Source organism: Ostrea edulis, chromosome 6 (genome assembly GCF_947568905.1).
Source record: "Ostrea edulis chromosome 6, xbOstEdul1.1, whole genome shotgun sequence".
NCBI lineage: Eukaryota > Metazoa > Mollusca > Bivalvia > Ostreida > Ostreidae > Ostrea > Ostrea edulis.
Genome location: NC_079169.1, coordinates 19,276,429 through 19,293,532, shown reverse-complemented (window position 1 = coordinate 19,293,532; position 17,104 = coordinate 19,276,429). Strand labels below are relative to the sequence as shown.

The window sequence follows — 17,104 nt, the reverse complement described above, 5'->3', positions numbered from 1 at the left end:
ATACGCCAAGGTCTCAGTTGACTTTGGACACGAAACAATCGGAGATAATAATAATAATAATAAATTCTTTTATTTAGACAGGATAGCACAATTAGTACAAATGACTAGTTTACATTGTGGTCCTGTATAAAACATATTCACAGACAGATATATGAGAGAATAGAAAAATAGATAACATAATATAAAATATATACATAAAATACACACACGATATCACTGGGGGGAAAATAAACATATATATACATATATATATATACATACATACATACATACATATACACACACAAATACATATATATATATATATATATAATATATATATATATATATATATATATATATATATATATATATATATATATACATACACATACATACATACATACATACATACATACATATATTTACTTACGGTCAGCTGAAACCGTCCACGTATCAATCCAATGTTGATAGGGATTCTGCAATAAAAAATTTCATGTGAGGAATGGCTTAATTTCATGTGAGGAATGGCTTAATTTCATGTGAGGAATGGCTTATTCTGTTTGGAACTTCTCCAATGTAGAGAATACTTTTATTTATTGAAACCTGTATTGTTCAGAAATATTCAAATTCAAAGTTAGAAAGTTTTTAAATTTGCCATTATATAAATTAAGCATCACTGAAACACGATCCCTCCCCAAAAAACATTATAGAAGAGTAATGGAATTCAACAAAAGTATTGATAAAGAATTCTACATTGCAAAAATAAAATCATGTGAGGTAAGAAATTTCATAGATACGAATTTTGTCCATTATAAAAGGTCTTAAAATATTCTACTTTTTTGTTTGATGTGATGCCCTCTAACTATAGCTTAATCATTCTCATAGATTAAATGTAATCGTTTAAATCATGCTTTGTTAATACTAGAATTTTACCTTTGGTCTGTGAAGGAAAAAGAAATGGTAAACATAGACTCGCATACCTTTTTCTTGTCTCCATAGCAAGCCTCTGCAAAATGATAATAAATAAACAAATAAATCATTAAATTTCATCATATCAAAATTACACAATGTTCAAATCGTACTCTCTGATATCACTTAGTATATGTTAAATTGTAGATGGCCGTTATGAACACGCACCTGCTAATTTGAAAATCCCCTCTGCTCCTGCGCCGATTTTGTTAATGACGGCTTTAGCGTATGATATTTTACTCACAGCTGTCCAATCAAAACAGGAAACGATATATATTAACAACATGAATTCAATAATTCATTTTTAAACATTAATTCCCTTTTTTAAAAATTATTCTACGCTTAACGGAGCAACATTCAATGATGAGTTGATATTTACACATGTATAACATCAACAAGAATGCTCCAACCGCGTCATATTGCAACACTTTTCATATGAATTTTTAAATTGCAAATAAATAAATAAATAAAACTAAAACTATGACAATACACATGTAACACAGAAATCGTCTTTGTGTTGGTCTTAAAGTCCACGACTTTTCACAGATGACGGGGGTAGGTTTTTTTTTATTGCTGACATATTTTCATTGATAAGACGGTGTTTGAAATCTCGTCAATTTAAAAGAGAAAAAAATCCTGTTATACATCCCAAAATAAACAATTCAAAAACCGGTCAAGCTAATTGTTGAATAAGCACAATCTTTCCAAATATTCTTGATAAGCTATACAAACAAAATATTGACTTTGTGTCTATATAATACGTACTGTCATCATCGCTTGTCAGCTTATTTCTGACAGACACAACTCCGTCTCTAACACACGACAGAATCAGTCCAAACATAGCATCACAACCCTCCTGTTTCGCAACGGCATCTGGAATTAAGAGATTAAACCCACGGTCAGCAGATGTGTCCTTTTGGGATATTACGCCTCTGTCACATGAAAAACAGCAGGCCCAGGGGCCATAGTGCTCATCTGAATTACCCTGTTCGTACAAACTTTTCTTCTTGAACACTAGAAATAAGACAAGTCTTGCTATTCGACTGGTAAATACTACATGTCTCTTTGTCTATTATTTTCATAAACTGTAATCATCTTAATGCTGTTGGAAGTATTCTACTAGATGGTGCGAAGAATCTTTTTAAAATCTTTAAATTTCTACTGTTTATAAACTACTTCTTGAGGTGCACTATGTCGTCCTCCTTTTAATTATACATTTACTGCATTTTTGGATTGGATAAAGTTTCTAATTACACATCCTCCACGTTCCATTGATGTAAAATTTCTTTGGTGTGTTATTCATCGTTACGAAATATGATATTACATATGCATCTCATGTGTGTACGTTAAGTATTATGGGAGCGTACAGTTTTCACAGTCTTGGACAAACTGTACCACTTTGGTTCTGAAAAAAAAAATCAATGGATTTTCCAATATATGCCTGTATAAAAATGCAGACCTTTATTGTGGGTCAGTCATTCACAGGTGGTCATTTAGCGGAAATACTACAGGAAAACGGTTGTATGCATGTCCATTTGACAAATTGTACGCATATGGTTTCTAAGAATATTTCTGAAGAATCCTATATTCAAATCTAAAACTCTTCACCTCTAGTTTAACCCTACCCTGACCCCGGATCATAGCATAGACAAATTTGTATTCATTCTACATTAGGATGCTTAGGTATCAATTCCAATACCCCTTTGATTTCCAAGACGATTTTCAAAGAATTACTAAGGGATAACCTTTATTTTGGCTCCCGACGTCATAGGACAAACAATCTTGAATCTAAAATTAATAAGGGTGCTTGCATACATGTATGAATAAGACAATGATACTCCAATTCTTGAGAAGGAATTAAAAAAAATCCTATATATTTCTATAAAAGAAATGGAGCCCGTATTGTGGCTCCACCCTAGTCCTAAGTTTTATGGTGTAAAAATAAAACTATCTACAAGGAATGCTTAAAATTGTATCATTGTTGCTTTAAAGGATTTTAAAAGAATTTTCTTATATAAAACGCTGAACCTTATTGTAACACAATCCTGACCCCGGGGGGTTTAAGGTGCCAACAAATGGGAATAGATACTATATGTAGATGGTGGTCCTGAGGAATTGTACCGTTGTTGTTCTTTACTAAAGAAAAAAATAAAGAATTTTCCATTAAAGTTCTATGTAAAACTTTGATCCTCAACAATAGTAGCCGCACTCTGATCCCGGCTTTGAATAGATCTGAATCTCCATCATATCATTATGTAAGGGGGATCCTTAACTTTTCTGGTATAATAATTCTTTAGAATATTTAAAAACTCTAGTTTATTTTCCGTATTTCCTAATCATTATATCTCCCCATGGACATGGTCTTTATCTAAACAAGAGGCCCACAGGCCTTATCGGTCACCTGAATACTAGTGAAAAAGTATCACTACTTCCATGGGCTATGAAATGTAGAAAAGATTTCCTGTTCTGAATATCTAAGCTAAATTCTAATATTCAGCAACAGTATAAAACAAGATGTGTTCTTAAAACTTCACTGCCTTCAAAAGTGCATACACCGATGAAAGGCTTTAAATAATAGGTGTATTAACATTAATTTAAACATCAAAAGATATGACTAATTTGGACTCATCCTAAAGTCATAACCCTGGGTTTTGATTGAAATTCACCATTTTTTTGTACATCCTTTTCTGCTATTCCTAAGTATGCATTTAGATTGTATACAGTATCAGTAAACTTACACATAAATACTATATACTAAGTTTGGCCCCAACCTGGTGTCAGAACCCTTAGTCTGGGGATCATCAAAACAAATTTGGTAAAAGACTACCTGCTCTATCCATTTAGTTTCAATTTAGTATCAATAACACTAAAGAAGATGTTATTTAAATGTTTTACACATAAACACTATATACCAAGTTTGGCCCACCCTGGGGTCAGACCCCTACCCTGGGAATCATGAAATTTACAATTTTAGTAGAGGCCTTCCTGCTCTTCATCACCATGCATTTAGGTTTTCTTACACATGTACCGTTCTTGAGACGAATATTTTCGAAAATTGGTCAATTGTGGACAGTTTTTGCCCCGCCTCTAAGGCCCCATGGGTGCAGGAATCTTGAAATTTACGATTTATGTCCCCCTTGTTTCAAAGATGTTTCATACCAAATATGAAATAAATTGGAATGATAGTTATCAAGAAGTTAAAAATGTATATTGTTCACACATTTAATAACTGACCATTTTGGCCCCAACCTGATACCAAAACCCCTAACCTTGGGATCATCAAATTTTCAATTTGGGTAAAGGACTATCTGCTCTTTCTAAATATTTATTTAGTTTCAATATAGTACCAACAGCACTAAAGAAGATGTTATTCAAGTGTTTTACATGTAAACATTATATAACAAGTTTGGTCCCGCCCTGGGGTCAGAATCCCTACCCCGGGGATAATGAAATTTACAATTTTGGTAGAGGCGTTCCTGCTCTACATCACCATGCATTTAGTTTTTCTTACATGTGTGCAGTTCTTGAGAAGATTTTTGAAAATTGGTCAATTGTGGGCAGTTTCTGCCCCGCCCCTAAGGCCCCAGGGGTGCTGGAGATTTGAAATTTACAATTTATGTCCCCCATGTCCCAAAAATGCTTCATATCAATTGAAAAGAATTAGACTGGTAGTTATCAAGAATAAATTTAAAATGTTCAATTGTTAACGCACGACGACGGATGACTACCGATTGCAATAGGTCACCTGAGTTTACTCTGGTGACCTAACAAACTTTGAATCCCCTTTACATAAGAAGACTTCGTGGCAAGATTGATTGAAATTGGCCCATGGGTTGTGCAGAAAATATGAAAAGCTTGCAACAACCATGACGGACAACAACAACAGTCAAATTTGGATTTTAAAAAAGCTCACTCGAACGTTCGGCTCCGGTGAGCCTAATAGTGGGACGGTGTAGGTGTACATGTACCTTTGAAATTTAACTCCCATGGTCGACTTTTGATTAAAACACTTTCAGATATGACACGACCTTTATTAAAAGTCACCCTCATGAAAATCATTAAATCATTTTGCACAACATTATGTGATTTGGACCCAAGCTCTCCCGCAGTGTGTTATCTCTGTAACGACATTGAATCTTCTCCATTCTATCCACTAGGGAAGATATTCTCAAAGGTCAGTTCATAAAGTGAATTTAAAAAATCAAGCATACATTATACCTGTCTGCCGAATTAATTACATTTAAAATATACATTAATCTCTCTCCCTCCCTCTCTTTCTAGAAAGAAACAAACGTTTATTTATTCAAAATAAAATTTTAAGCTTGATTGTTTTAGTGTATGAACTTCATACCTTCACCACATCGGTCGTCTGCTTCCGGTGGAAGTTCCATAGGTTGGATGGATTTCTCCTCTTCAAAGGAAAAAGTAAAAACAATACACTTTTGATACTTTCCTTTGTTTCTTATCACAAAGAAATTAATGTTGGGGAAAATTCGAAAGAAGAAAATATCAATTTTCTTTTAATTTCAAGATCGTGTCAAGTGAATTAAGGTGTATTACAGAAACAGTGCCTACCTGCTGAATCTACCTTCAGAAGCTCCATCATTCCACCAATGTGATACATCGCCTTCATCCCATCTTCATCAGTTCCTTCTGCAAAACATGACACAGGGGAAAAAATAAGGAGCTCCTGAGCGATTCATTGACAGTGTTCACCTTATGATAGAAGATGAACATTTGCGTTTTTGTTTTAATGATGTTCTATTATTATTCTTAATTAATATAGTTTTGAGTAAAACATCCCTAACCATTAATTCATCTAGTTCACGAAATCCAAGAAAAGAAATAGTTTTATTTTTATTCATTGTTTTTTCATTTTTTTTTTAATTTTACATCTATACAATTCACGTTGAACGGTAAGAACCTCATACATTGAAAGGACTTGTGTCCAAGCGATCTGTATAATATGCACTTGTACAATAAAATATGTTCAAATCAAATCACGTAAAATGAGCTTCGCCGAATTGTGTACATTGTGTTCAAGAAAAAATAAATAGGAACCATTCTAAAGAAAGGTGAATGTAACGAACAGTGAACAATCTCATAAATCCCATAAGCAATACAAAATAGATAGTTGGGCAAACACGGACTCCTGGACACACCAGAGGTGGGATCAGGTTAAAACAATACATGCCAGGGACGTTCTTCACTCACTTCCGCTCAGTACCACATTGAGGTTTTTGATTACTTCATCCAAATCGTGGACCAGACGCCTGGTGTAGTCGTCTATATCTTTCTGACTCGTCTTCTCCACATCTTCAGAAAGAAAGAAAAACACACTTGTACAAACACCACCAGTGTTGATTTTACATGGGAACGATGCTACAGTGAAGCAGACAACAGTCTCTATAGAATTCTAACTACAGTTGGGAATCACGTGATTCGAAATCGAAAAGTCTACACACTTATCAACGCTGTATACACCTAGTAGAAACATGAATCATTCTACTTCCTTACACTCTTTTTCTCTTCGTTTGTTCTTTATTAGTTCCCCATTGTTATGGGGTTTTGTTATTTTTGTTTTATTTCCCCCCATATAACTTCCATCCCTAAAACTGGTATCTAAAATTCCAAATATATATTCTACATAAATAAGTTCATGTATTCAATATAACAAGATTTCTGAGAGTATTGCATAGCAATACATAGTCCCCTAACGGTTGCAAAATTTACTGTACCACAACATTATGTAGGTTATGGTAAAAGGGAAAATTGGGGAACCAGGATAGGAAATCAACTACTATTCAAGTAGAGACTAGACTAGGGGAAAAAAGAGAAATTTTATACAGTAATGAGGTTTAATTAGGTCTTTAACCAAGTCAATAAATTGTGACATGTAGGTGATCATGAATAATTTAGCTATATTGATGTATTACTATGGCAGAATCTTTAATGAGTGTAGTACTCTTATCTAAAGAGAAAAGAAACTTGGATGTAAACTAACAATTCATGCTATTTTTCTAAGTTCAAGGGCCATAACTTAATGAAAAATCAACGGACCGAGACAAAATTTAAACTTGATCCGTAACTTGTTATGGCAAAGTAATGTACCAAATATCAAATGAATATCTGAAAGCACAACCAAAAAAAGTCTGGAAAACTGATAATTCATGCTATTTTTCTAAGTCCAAGGGCCATATCTTAGTGAAAAATCAATGGACCGAGACGAAATTCGGTCTTGATCTGTAGCTTGTTATGGCAAAGCAATGTACAAAATATCAAATGAATATCTGTAAGCACAACAAAACAAAAGTCCGGAAAACTAATAATTTATGCTATTTTTCAAAGTCCAAGGGCCATAACTTCGTGAAAAATCAATGGACCAAGACGAAACTCGAACTCGATCTGTAACTTGTTATGGCAAAGCAATGTACCAAATATCAAATGAATATCTGTAAGCACAACAACCAAAAAAAGTCCGGAAAACTGATAATTTATGCTATTTTTCAAATTCCAAGGGCCATAACTTAGTGAAATATCAATGGACCGAGACGAAACTCGAACTTGGTCTGTAACTTGTTATGACAAAGCAATGTACCATATATCATATGAATATCTGCAAGCACAACCAAAAAAAGTTTGGAAAACTGATAATTCACAATATTTTTCTAACTAAGTCCAAAGGCCATAACTAAGTAAAAAATCAATGGACCGGGACCAAATTCAAACTTGATCAGTAACCTGTTATGGCAAAGCAATGTACCAAATATAAAATAAATATCTGCAAGAACATAGAAAAAAAGTGCGGAAAACTGGAATGACGGACAGACAGACAGACGGATGGACGAACGGAGCGCAAACCTAAAGTCCCCTTCGACTTCGTCGGTAGGGGACTAATAATTATCTAATATGATAATATTTTTTCAGATAACAGAAATCTACCATATGTTCTTTTGTATAAATATTCATCAATGCCATTTCCTTACATTTTTGCATTAAATAACTTTCAAAATAAAATACTCGAAATACGATTGGCCAAGAAACGTTATAAAAACACACTATTTACAAATGGGAACAAAAGCCAGGGTGATAGTATCTAGCAACAGGAAATAGTATAGTTGACCATGGGTAATTTTCAATCACCCCACACGTGGATAACTTGTATCAACCAAAGGTAAATCTGTGACTGACACTTTTTTTGGTAAACCCGTGCATCGTAGCCGTTTGTCTATTGAAAAGTACCCGGTTGCAACTAATCAATAGAGCTCCCCAAGTGACGCATAATTTTCGTAACTTCTTTTTCTGAAGAGTTCCAAAATTTTGTAGATTGCATGTTGATTATGTAAAATATTAGAAGTTAAGATGCCTCGAATTAAATTTTTAAAAAGCCATTCTCGCTTTCAACTTTCGGTTCCCAAACAAAACCGTTCGTTCCCAAACCGTTTGGTGTTTATATTCAAAGTGCAAATTAAATCCTCCAGTCCACACTAAAAGTGTGTGAAACGGCCCAAATTTAACTGAAATTAAATCCCTTGACCCAGACTGATTCTTAATAGGCTTAGTGGGGGATCGGGGGAAATTATTTTTTCTTTACATTTTCTACATGGGATATAGTTTGACATGGGGATGGGGTCTTGCTCTCAAGCACTTAATATAAATTATCAACAACGTACTAAATTCAAGTGAGTTGAGTTGTAAAAAGTCCTACGTGTGAAAAGATAAGGCTGCTTGTCGATTACTTAGACGACCATAAACCATAAACCTATTCCATAATGTTAATTTAATGCTAATGTCCACACTAAATTATATATGATATATAATGACAGGTATCCAATATTGAAATATCGTCCGGTTTCACCTTAACATTGATAAAAACAAGTACTTGTAACTTCCACCGGAGTTGAAGCATAATTTACGGGCGACACTTACCATTTGCCGAGGCTTTCCACGTGTCTACCCAGTGTTGGTAATCATCCTCTCTCTACAAGTATCACAATTCACATATTTACTACATATAAGCCACATCAACCGAAAAATATTTAACATACTTGTTTGTTTGTTGTTGTTGTTTGGTGTATTTACCTTTTTAAAATACTCAAATTCCAAAATCGTCTTTTGTGCAAAATCACATTGTTCGGATCGATGAACGAAATACAATAACGTGCAAAAAGGATGTCAACGTTTCATTCGTTTTTCTAGATAATAATATTATTACGCTTTTTCATCGATATAATGATCATTGTTCTTGTCATATCTTATGAATTCTCATAATTAACATGATCTTACCTTAATTAATATTATATACCTGTAATTTACCTTAATTAACTCATTTTTTTTTCAGTTCAATTCAATTTATAATGAATTTACCTTAATTAACATTTTCCCTTAATTAACCATATCTAACCCTAGTTAATTGTACCTTACCTTAATTAACAATACCTTACCTTAATTGGTAATGCAAGAGCAGACACCGCAAGCACCGAAAGAACAGCGACCGAAAACATCTCTGAATGATGCCGATTTTAGAACTGGCCGGAATGGATCGTTCAAAAGTTTAAATAGCCCCCGAAAGAGCATTTCGAAATGATCTATAAAGTTGGTAAAGAGGGGCGAGACTCGGTCTATTTATGGAATTGTGTAGGGGACATGGTAGACTTCTTTTCCTCACTGTATTTGAAGTGATGTAAAGATTTCAAAGGGTTGTATTTCGTCTATGTATGATGAAATACTATTCTATTATGTACTTTTGTAAGAAATTAATTCTCTTACGTTATTGAGAACTCTTCATGCAGAAAAAGGAATCTTCGTGTAAAACATTTACTTTCATTTAAAACTATGTTATTATCTATTTTTATTCAAAATCGTTCGTTAACCTCACAGAAATGTGCATGAAAAGGGATTTCGCTATACACCAAATGCTTTAAAAACAGACATTGAACGAAACAGAAAAAAAAAACAACCAAAAACAAACAAAACCAAAAAAAAAAACCCCACCAACAAACGTGGGCCCCGCAAAAACACTGCAATGCTGAGGGTGGTCTCAATTAGTTTCCATAGTTCGCGAAGAGATTCTGATGGCACTGGTCCGGAACCTGTAAAGGTCAAAATTGCGGACAAAATAAGATACCGGTAATTTTGAATTCACAAAATGTTTACGGACAACAAAGAAAGCATTCTCCACATGACGCCTTTCGAAAGACGCACCAATTCTGATCTATTGTAAAAACAACTCTCTGGTTTCTGACTTCATTCAGAAGCCTATACTGTGTAAATTTTTAATTTGGTTTAATTCTTAACATCTTTAACCACACTTGCTACAAACAATTTCTTTTTTTTTTTCAAATAAACTACATTTATGGGTTTGTTTTAGATAAACATAATGAATACTATTTGCCGTATAGAATGCAGTTTATTCCCATGATTTGTCAACTAAAGTCTCAAACAGTGGAGAAAACTTGGAACATTACAGAAAATTTACAATTCATTATTTTTTTTGGTATTTTATTTTTGTACACATGTACTTATTACAACACGAAGCCTTAAAGTATACCTCAACCTATGCATCCATTTCTGGTCTGTATCAAGTGTCCCTAAACCGTAAAAAGCACCTTTATCATTGTTTCTAGATTTCAACAATACTTTTTATGTATTACGTATAAACATAAATGGATAAGATAATAGACATTGCCTATATACATGTAAGCCTTCTCCATACAAGTACACAGTCAAGGTCATATAATTAGAGAAATGTTTGATTACATGTATGTATAATTACAGATGAATAATAACAATGAAATTGTTTGGTAACAGCAATATGATATAGATTAATTATATGTTTCAAATTCTATAATAATTTACAACTTAATGTATGACTGACACGAGTAATTTGGGTATGAATATCAAGAATTACTATAAAACGAGAAACGTATAAACAGGTTGGTTCTGGTATGAGAATGAAATGAATTAAACAAATCTATTTGTAGACAAGATAAATTCATGTACAATTATGAAAATTGCAACATTTTGTTGATAACATAAGGTTATTGTCACCATTCAAAATGAGTTCTAAAGATAAAGGTAATAGTATTTGTAGATTATTAAAACTTTGTATCAGTGTCTTTGTATACAATATTTTGGACACTTCAGATAAAAGTGAAGTGTCGTTTCAGAACTATTTTGACACATGTCACAATTAAGATCTTCCATAAGAAAATGATTAAATAAATCAGCATAAAACACCTTTATCATTTGACCATTGGCATGCAAGCTTTGAAGAAAAACATGAAATACACACCCTCGAGATAGTTACCTGAAAGATACATGTATAACAACGAAATCTACAAGTGTCCATTAAGTGGATTTATAATAAAGTAAGTTACGGATATACTACAGGTAACGAAATCTACATGTGTCCATTAAGTGGATTTATAATAAAGTAAGTTACGGATATACTACAGGTAACGAAATCTACAAGTGTCCATTAAGTGGATTTATAATAAAGTAAGTTACGGATATACTACAGGTAACGAAATCTACATGTGTCCATAAGGTGGGTTTAGAATAAAGCAAGTTCGCAATGCAAAAAATAACTTCATGCTTCGTTTCATCCCTAAATTACAGAGTATCCTTTGTTGAACGGGTGGTCATTTCTTACATACTAGATAATGGACAAAACTACACAAAACCCATTAACCATTTAAACCTTTAAATCGTGATGGACAAATGTCTGGGGTCCCCGCAGTCTGGTGTCAGTTCTCAATACTAAAGAAAAAACGACAGATCGTTTAAATTTTAAGGATGATCAATTTCACGTTCATTTCGTTTAGTCCTTTTCTACATGCAATTCACCGACGCCCTAGTTCAACATAGTGTTAAAAATTGGGGAAGCATATAAAGGATATAAATCTGTTACGTAAACCTTAAGTTGGTGCTGTACATCAGGGGGGCATTAAAATATACTTGCACATCACAACAAACCTAGATCACTTGGACATCACATATACGAAGTCTGTTCCAAAAAGTTGTAGACAATGTTAATAATTTTCGCAATACGCATGAAATTCGAAAGATTTTTTTTTACACAAAAACATGTCAGTTTGAAAGCGATAAATCAAAGAAACATATTTCAAAAAGGAGTTGAAACGAAATGAACCAATTTCAGATATATATATATATATATATATATATATATATATATATATATATATATCCCAAAACGAGAGAGAAAAAAAGTGCCGATCCCAATCAAAATTTGAATTTTGACCATTTCATTTCAATTTCTGTTTACATGTAACATATATTTCTCTGATATATCTTTTATCTAATTCACATGTTTGTTCGTTTCGTTGTTTTTTTTATTATTAAAGATTTTATCCGCTGATGAAATATTTTTTTTAACAAATAACGTTTTCAATTTTCATAGATATCTTTTTATTTGAAAAATTAGAACGTCTATCTGAGTCGTTCAGGCATGTTTTCTTAGATAATCATATAATAAACCTAGATTTCTGCACGAGCTTCACGATTTCACCTGGATATTGACCCTCCTGTTTACCGTGCGAATTTTCGCAACAATTGAGTTACAGGGTCTGTATACAAAGCTCTCGTGTTTGTGGACATAAATTTGCATACCCACGCATATATACCCCTCGAGAATTCAAGTCGTCCCCTAGCAAACTGAAAGCTCCGCTGTAATCAACACTACATAGAATAACGCAAGCGTGAAGGGTGTCAATCGGCTCTCACTCGTGTGGAGTTTGTGCAATGAATTTCAAAACCTCCTTTTACTTAAATTATCTTTTTCATCTAGAATACCTTCGCAGGCAATCATCTCGAGACAGAACCGGTTTACAAAGAATTTTGACTCCTTATTCATGAATACATAATATAATATGAAGTTCTAAATTTGAAATGATTGTCCATGAGTGAAGAAAACGTTTGGAAGACATCTTTGTGGATACTTTTTAAAAAGTATGAATAAAATGTTTTATGATGCATGGTTTTAAATATAAGAAGATAAAACATCCTAGAAGTTTATGTTCAGTGATTTCAATGAAATTATAAAACATGGAGAGTTTGACCTTTATATCTCGTGTATATCATGTCAGCTCTAGATCTTCCGCGTTTGTCAGATGACCTAATTACGATAAAAGTGTTTTATATATATATATTCCCCTTGTTGTAACTCACAATACTCGTAATATAAATATGTAATATTCTGTGAAACATTGCTTCCCTATTTTACAACAATCCGAAAATCTTAAGGACCTCGTTGAACTAAAGTCTACAGTCGACGTCAACCTCCAAACCTAAAAAAAAATTACTAACGAAAGCCAGTTTTTCATTTGATGAAGAAAAACCTACAATTTCCAAATGTATGGATCCCCGTTGTAGCACATGTCCATATTTAAAAACAGGAGATTCGTTTACTTTTAAATGTGGCAAAACGTTCGCTATACATACATGTAATAATCTGTCGTGCAAATCCAGAAATTTAATATAATGCATGATTTGTACTTCCTGCGGAGAAAATTATATAGGACAGACCGCAACAAAACTAGCCGACCGTGTGAGAGTCCACAAACAACAAATACGGGACCTGTCCGTCAGGAATATACCCTGCAGTGAACATTTCGATTTAGGCGCCAATGGAAACTCTTTAACATTTCCGTTTTATAAAGTTTTAGAAAATAATGAACATTTACGGAAAGCAAAAGAGGACTATTTTGTAAAGTTATTCAAACCTAAATTGATTGTAAATTAATCATTATAACTTATACGTTATATTTTCAAGTCATTGCTTTATTTTTGGCACCTTTTAGACTTTAACTTGCGCCAATTTAGTAAAGTATTCTCCATATAGCCCTTATATGTCGCAAGTTTTATTGTAAAATAATTTTAAGGAAGTTATTTCCTGAGCTTTAAGCACAACTGCCAATAATTAAAAAATTTGATCTCCATCCCCACTTTTTTTTAGTTCCATTTTAAAGTGTAAGACCAGACATTGTAAATTACATATATGTAACATTTTAGAAATTGACATTACTCCTAATAATGTCCTTTTAACTCTCAATTATGATATCTTGAAGTTTTTCGTACATCAGGGGCAAAAAAGGTCATTATTTATTTCCATTACTAGTGTTGATTTTTTATCTGCAGTGTTAGAAGACATAATTATGTATTTGACATCATAGACAGTTGCTTCTTCATCAAAAATGGAAAACGGAAATATTCATATCTAGTGATCAGTCATCCAAAAAAATTACTTTGTTAAAAACCACTCTGATTCCACGCACAAGTACTCTGAAGTTGAAATAAAAAATATGCTAGAATTCCTCATTGATAATATCTCCGTGGTCTTTGGTAATCAGGTCTTCCAACAGTATGTTGGAATTCCCATGGGGACGAATTGTGCTCCTTTGTTAGCTGACCTGTTTCTATATTCAAATGAAGCAGAATTTATTCACAAACTTCTACGTGAGAAGAAAAAAAATCTCTTGCTGTGTCCTTCAATGCGACATTTAGATATATCGATTATATATCCATTAACAATAATAACTTTCATTCATATGTCGATTCGATATATCCCTGTGAGCTCGAAATAAAAGATACCACAGGGTCGTCCACTTCTGTTTCATACTTAGATATTTTATTGAGAGTAGACATTACCAGCAAACTGACAACTCAACTGCATGACAAACGGGAGGATTTCAGATTCTCCATCGTCAACTTCCCATTTTTACGTAGCAATATTCCATTATCACCTACATATGGTGCTTATATCTCTTGTACTATAATTTGTAATTTCTTTTGTTAAAAGTGTGGGTTATCTGTACATAACCCACACTTTTCTTCAAACCCCGCCCACAAATTCGAAAAAAACAACATCACTGTCCACTGTATGAAGTTCCTCCAGATCAAAATTGCACATATCAAATTCGGATAACTGACTCAGACTAAGTTCTCCAAATAGATATTCGCAATCAATCTCATTTGAAGCTTGAGACAAGATAAAATCGTCAATGGTTTCGTCCCAAAGACTTTCTATTTCCATATTCTCTTCCATGTGTGCAAACAAGTCGAGAAACACGTGTCAGTAGAAATACGGGTATCATTTCTAAAGATTTTATAAAAAGAACAAGTCAAGTGATAAGAACGCGTTCGAGAGATAAACTTGTTTTGCGGACAGTGAAGAGCGGGGGCCAACTAGACAAAAGTCAATTTAGTCAAAATATGTACATGTATTACAATGAAGAATATCAAATAGGATTTATAAAAGAGTAAATACCATCATCAATTAAATATGTTGCTAATTTTTTTTAAAATGCACAGATATGGGTTCTTGGAATTTTAATTGTATCTAATTTCAATTCTTTGAAGTAAATACCGGTACTAGAAGTCGGAAAATTAGTAAATGTGAAATAAAAATATTAAAACCAAAAGTCCAAATATTTACATGCATTTAAAAAAGGGGTTTTTTCTGGGGGGTTTTAAAAATAATTAATGTTCATACCGTGGCATTTTTGGTGATAAAAAGTCATTTTAATAGAAATATATGGTGTACAAACTGTAATGTAAAGACAAAAATATTAGCACCATATATTGTACACGGGCGACCGCGCCCATAAAAGCTATAATAAAATATAATGAATAATAGTAAACTATGGTACAAGTCACTTACTCCATTTAATATTGTTGATTATGTTAAGATATCCGATGGGTACGCTCCTTCGTGTCATTATGACCACGTCCATCGGGTATCTGCACATAACCAACAATATTATATGGGGTACACTGTAAATACTACGCATCTGATTCGATACGCAAGAGCTTGTTCTGACAATAGTCAGTTTTTAAATCGAGGCAAACTACTGACAAACATGTTGATGATACAGGGGTTTCAACAGTCTCGAATGAAGTCTGCATTTCGCAAATTCAATGTTCGTTATAACGATCTAGTTCCTCAATACAACCTATCATTGGGTCAAATGCTGTCTGACATGTTTCATACCGATTGTTAGGCCGTTCTTGGCACACTGATTTTGACTACGGATAACTCCCTTTACCTGATCAGGATATAGAGTTCACGGCGAGTGTGACCGGTCGACAGGGGGTGCTTACTCCTCCTATGCACCTGATCCCACCTCTGGTGTGTCCAGGGGTCCGTGTTTGCCCAACTATCAATTTTGTATTGCTTATAGGAGTTATGAGATTGATCACTGTTCGTTATCTTCACCTTTCATATATATATATATATATAGAGGTGTCACACACACACACACACATATATATATATATATATACAAGGAATAATTATGGATGCATAGATTGAGATCATTCCGCCTTAATGAACACACCTAATGACTTCACCCGAATGAATGTGGCCTAGCTTCCGCTAATTATTACATGCACTCGGTGTTGTTCTGTTTGTTTTACACTTTCGTTTTTGCCGTCTACTTGTCACGGTATCATCATTAACAGTCAACAATTATTATTATTATTAATAATAATTTATCAATATGCTTATTATTATTATTTATATATTAATTATTATTTATAATATCCTTACTAAGTCCCCCTAATTATTTTTTAAGTTTCATATTTTTTTTTTATCATACTCCATGCAATGCCAGATTGGATATTTATTTTTTGATTTAATCTTTTCATATTACTTTATAATTTTTATATTTTATTTTCCATTACAGTTCAACACTAGTTATATAGCTTTACACCTCCAGGTACGAAATACTCATTATAAACCGTCATTAAAACGAGTTAGGTGGCAGGGGACAGTTTCTATGGTTTTGAAACATGTGGATAGGGGGTATACACCAAAGTCAGATTATGACAGACTACCCGGTAATGAAAAATCATATTTTCCTTTTATGTCAATACTTGTATTTCATATTAGTGTAGTTAATAAATTATGACACTAAATTACATGTAATCTATAAATACTGGTGCTGGTGCACAAAACATGCTCTGAGCAGGTTCCCCTTTTTTGCTTTGATTTTCCCTCATTTGGGCTAATCCGCACCACCCCCACACCATCACAGTACCAAACATGGGGATTTAGACACTGTGCACAATCAAGAACCCTATCTGCCCTTCTCAAAAATCTACCTCTCATATGGGGCCATCCACCTTCCCTCAC

The 17,104-nt window shown here is 33.4% G+C and overlaps 1 protein-coding gene across 1 annotated transcript in view; it reads right to left on the bottom strand.

Annotated features, from left to right (window-relative positions):
- Nucleotides 1-17,104, bottom strand: part of LOC125646182 (uncharacterized) — a 56,270-nt gene that overhangs the window by 21,539 nt on the left and 17,627 nt on the right. The window contains exons 3-12 of the mRNA XM_048872363.2: nt 11,246-11,260; nt 9,396-10,043; nt 8,881-8,932; nt 6,166-6,267; nt 5,527-5,604; nt 5,303-5,362; nt 1,717-1,824; nt 1,120-1,197; nt 963-988; nt 413-458 (exon numbers count right to left, since the gene is read on the bottom strand). Of these exons, the coding sequence (XP_048728320.2) occupies nt 413-458; nt 963-988; nt 1,120-1,197; nt 1,717-1,824; nt 5,303-5,362; nt 5,527-5,604; nt 6,166-6,267; nt 8,881-8,932; nt 9,396-9,455 (610 nt within the window). The 5' untranslated portion in view covers nt 9,456-10,043; nt 11,246-11,260. The remainder of the gene's footprint in view (nt 1-412; nt 459-962; nt 989-1,119; nt 1,198-1,716; nt 1,825-5,302; nt 5,363-5,526; nt 5,605-6,165; nt 6,268-8,880; nt 8,933-9,395; nt 10,044-11,245; nt 11,261-17,104) is intronic.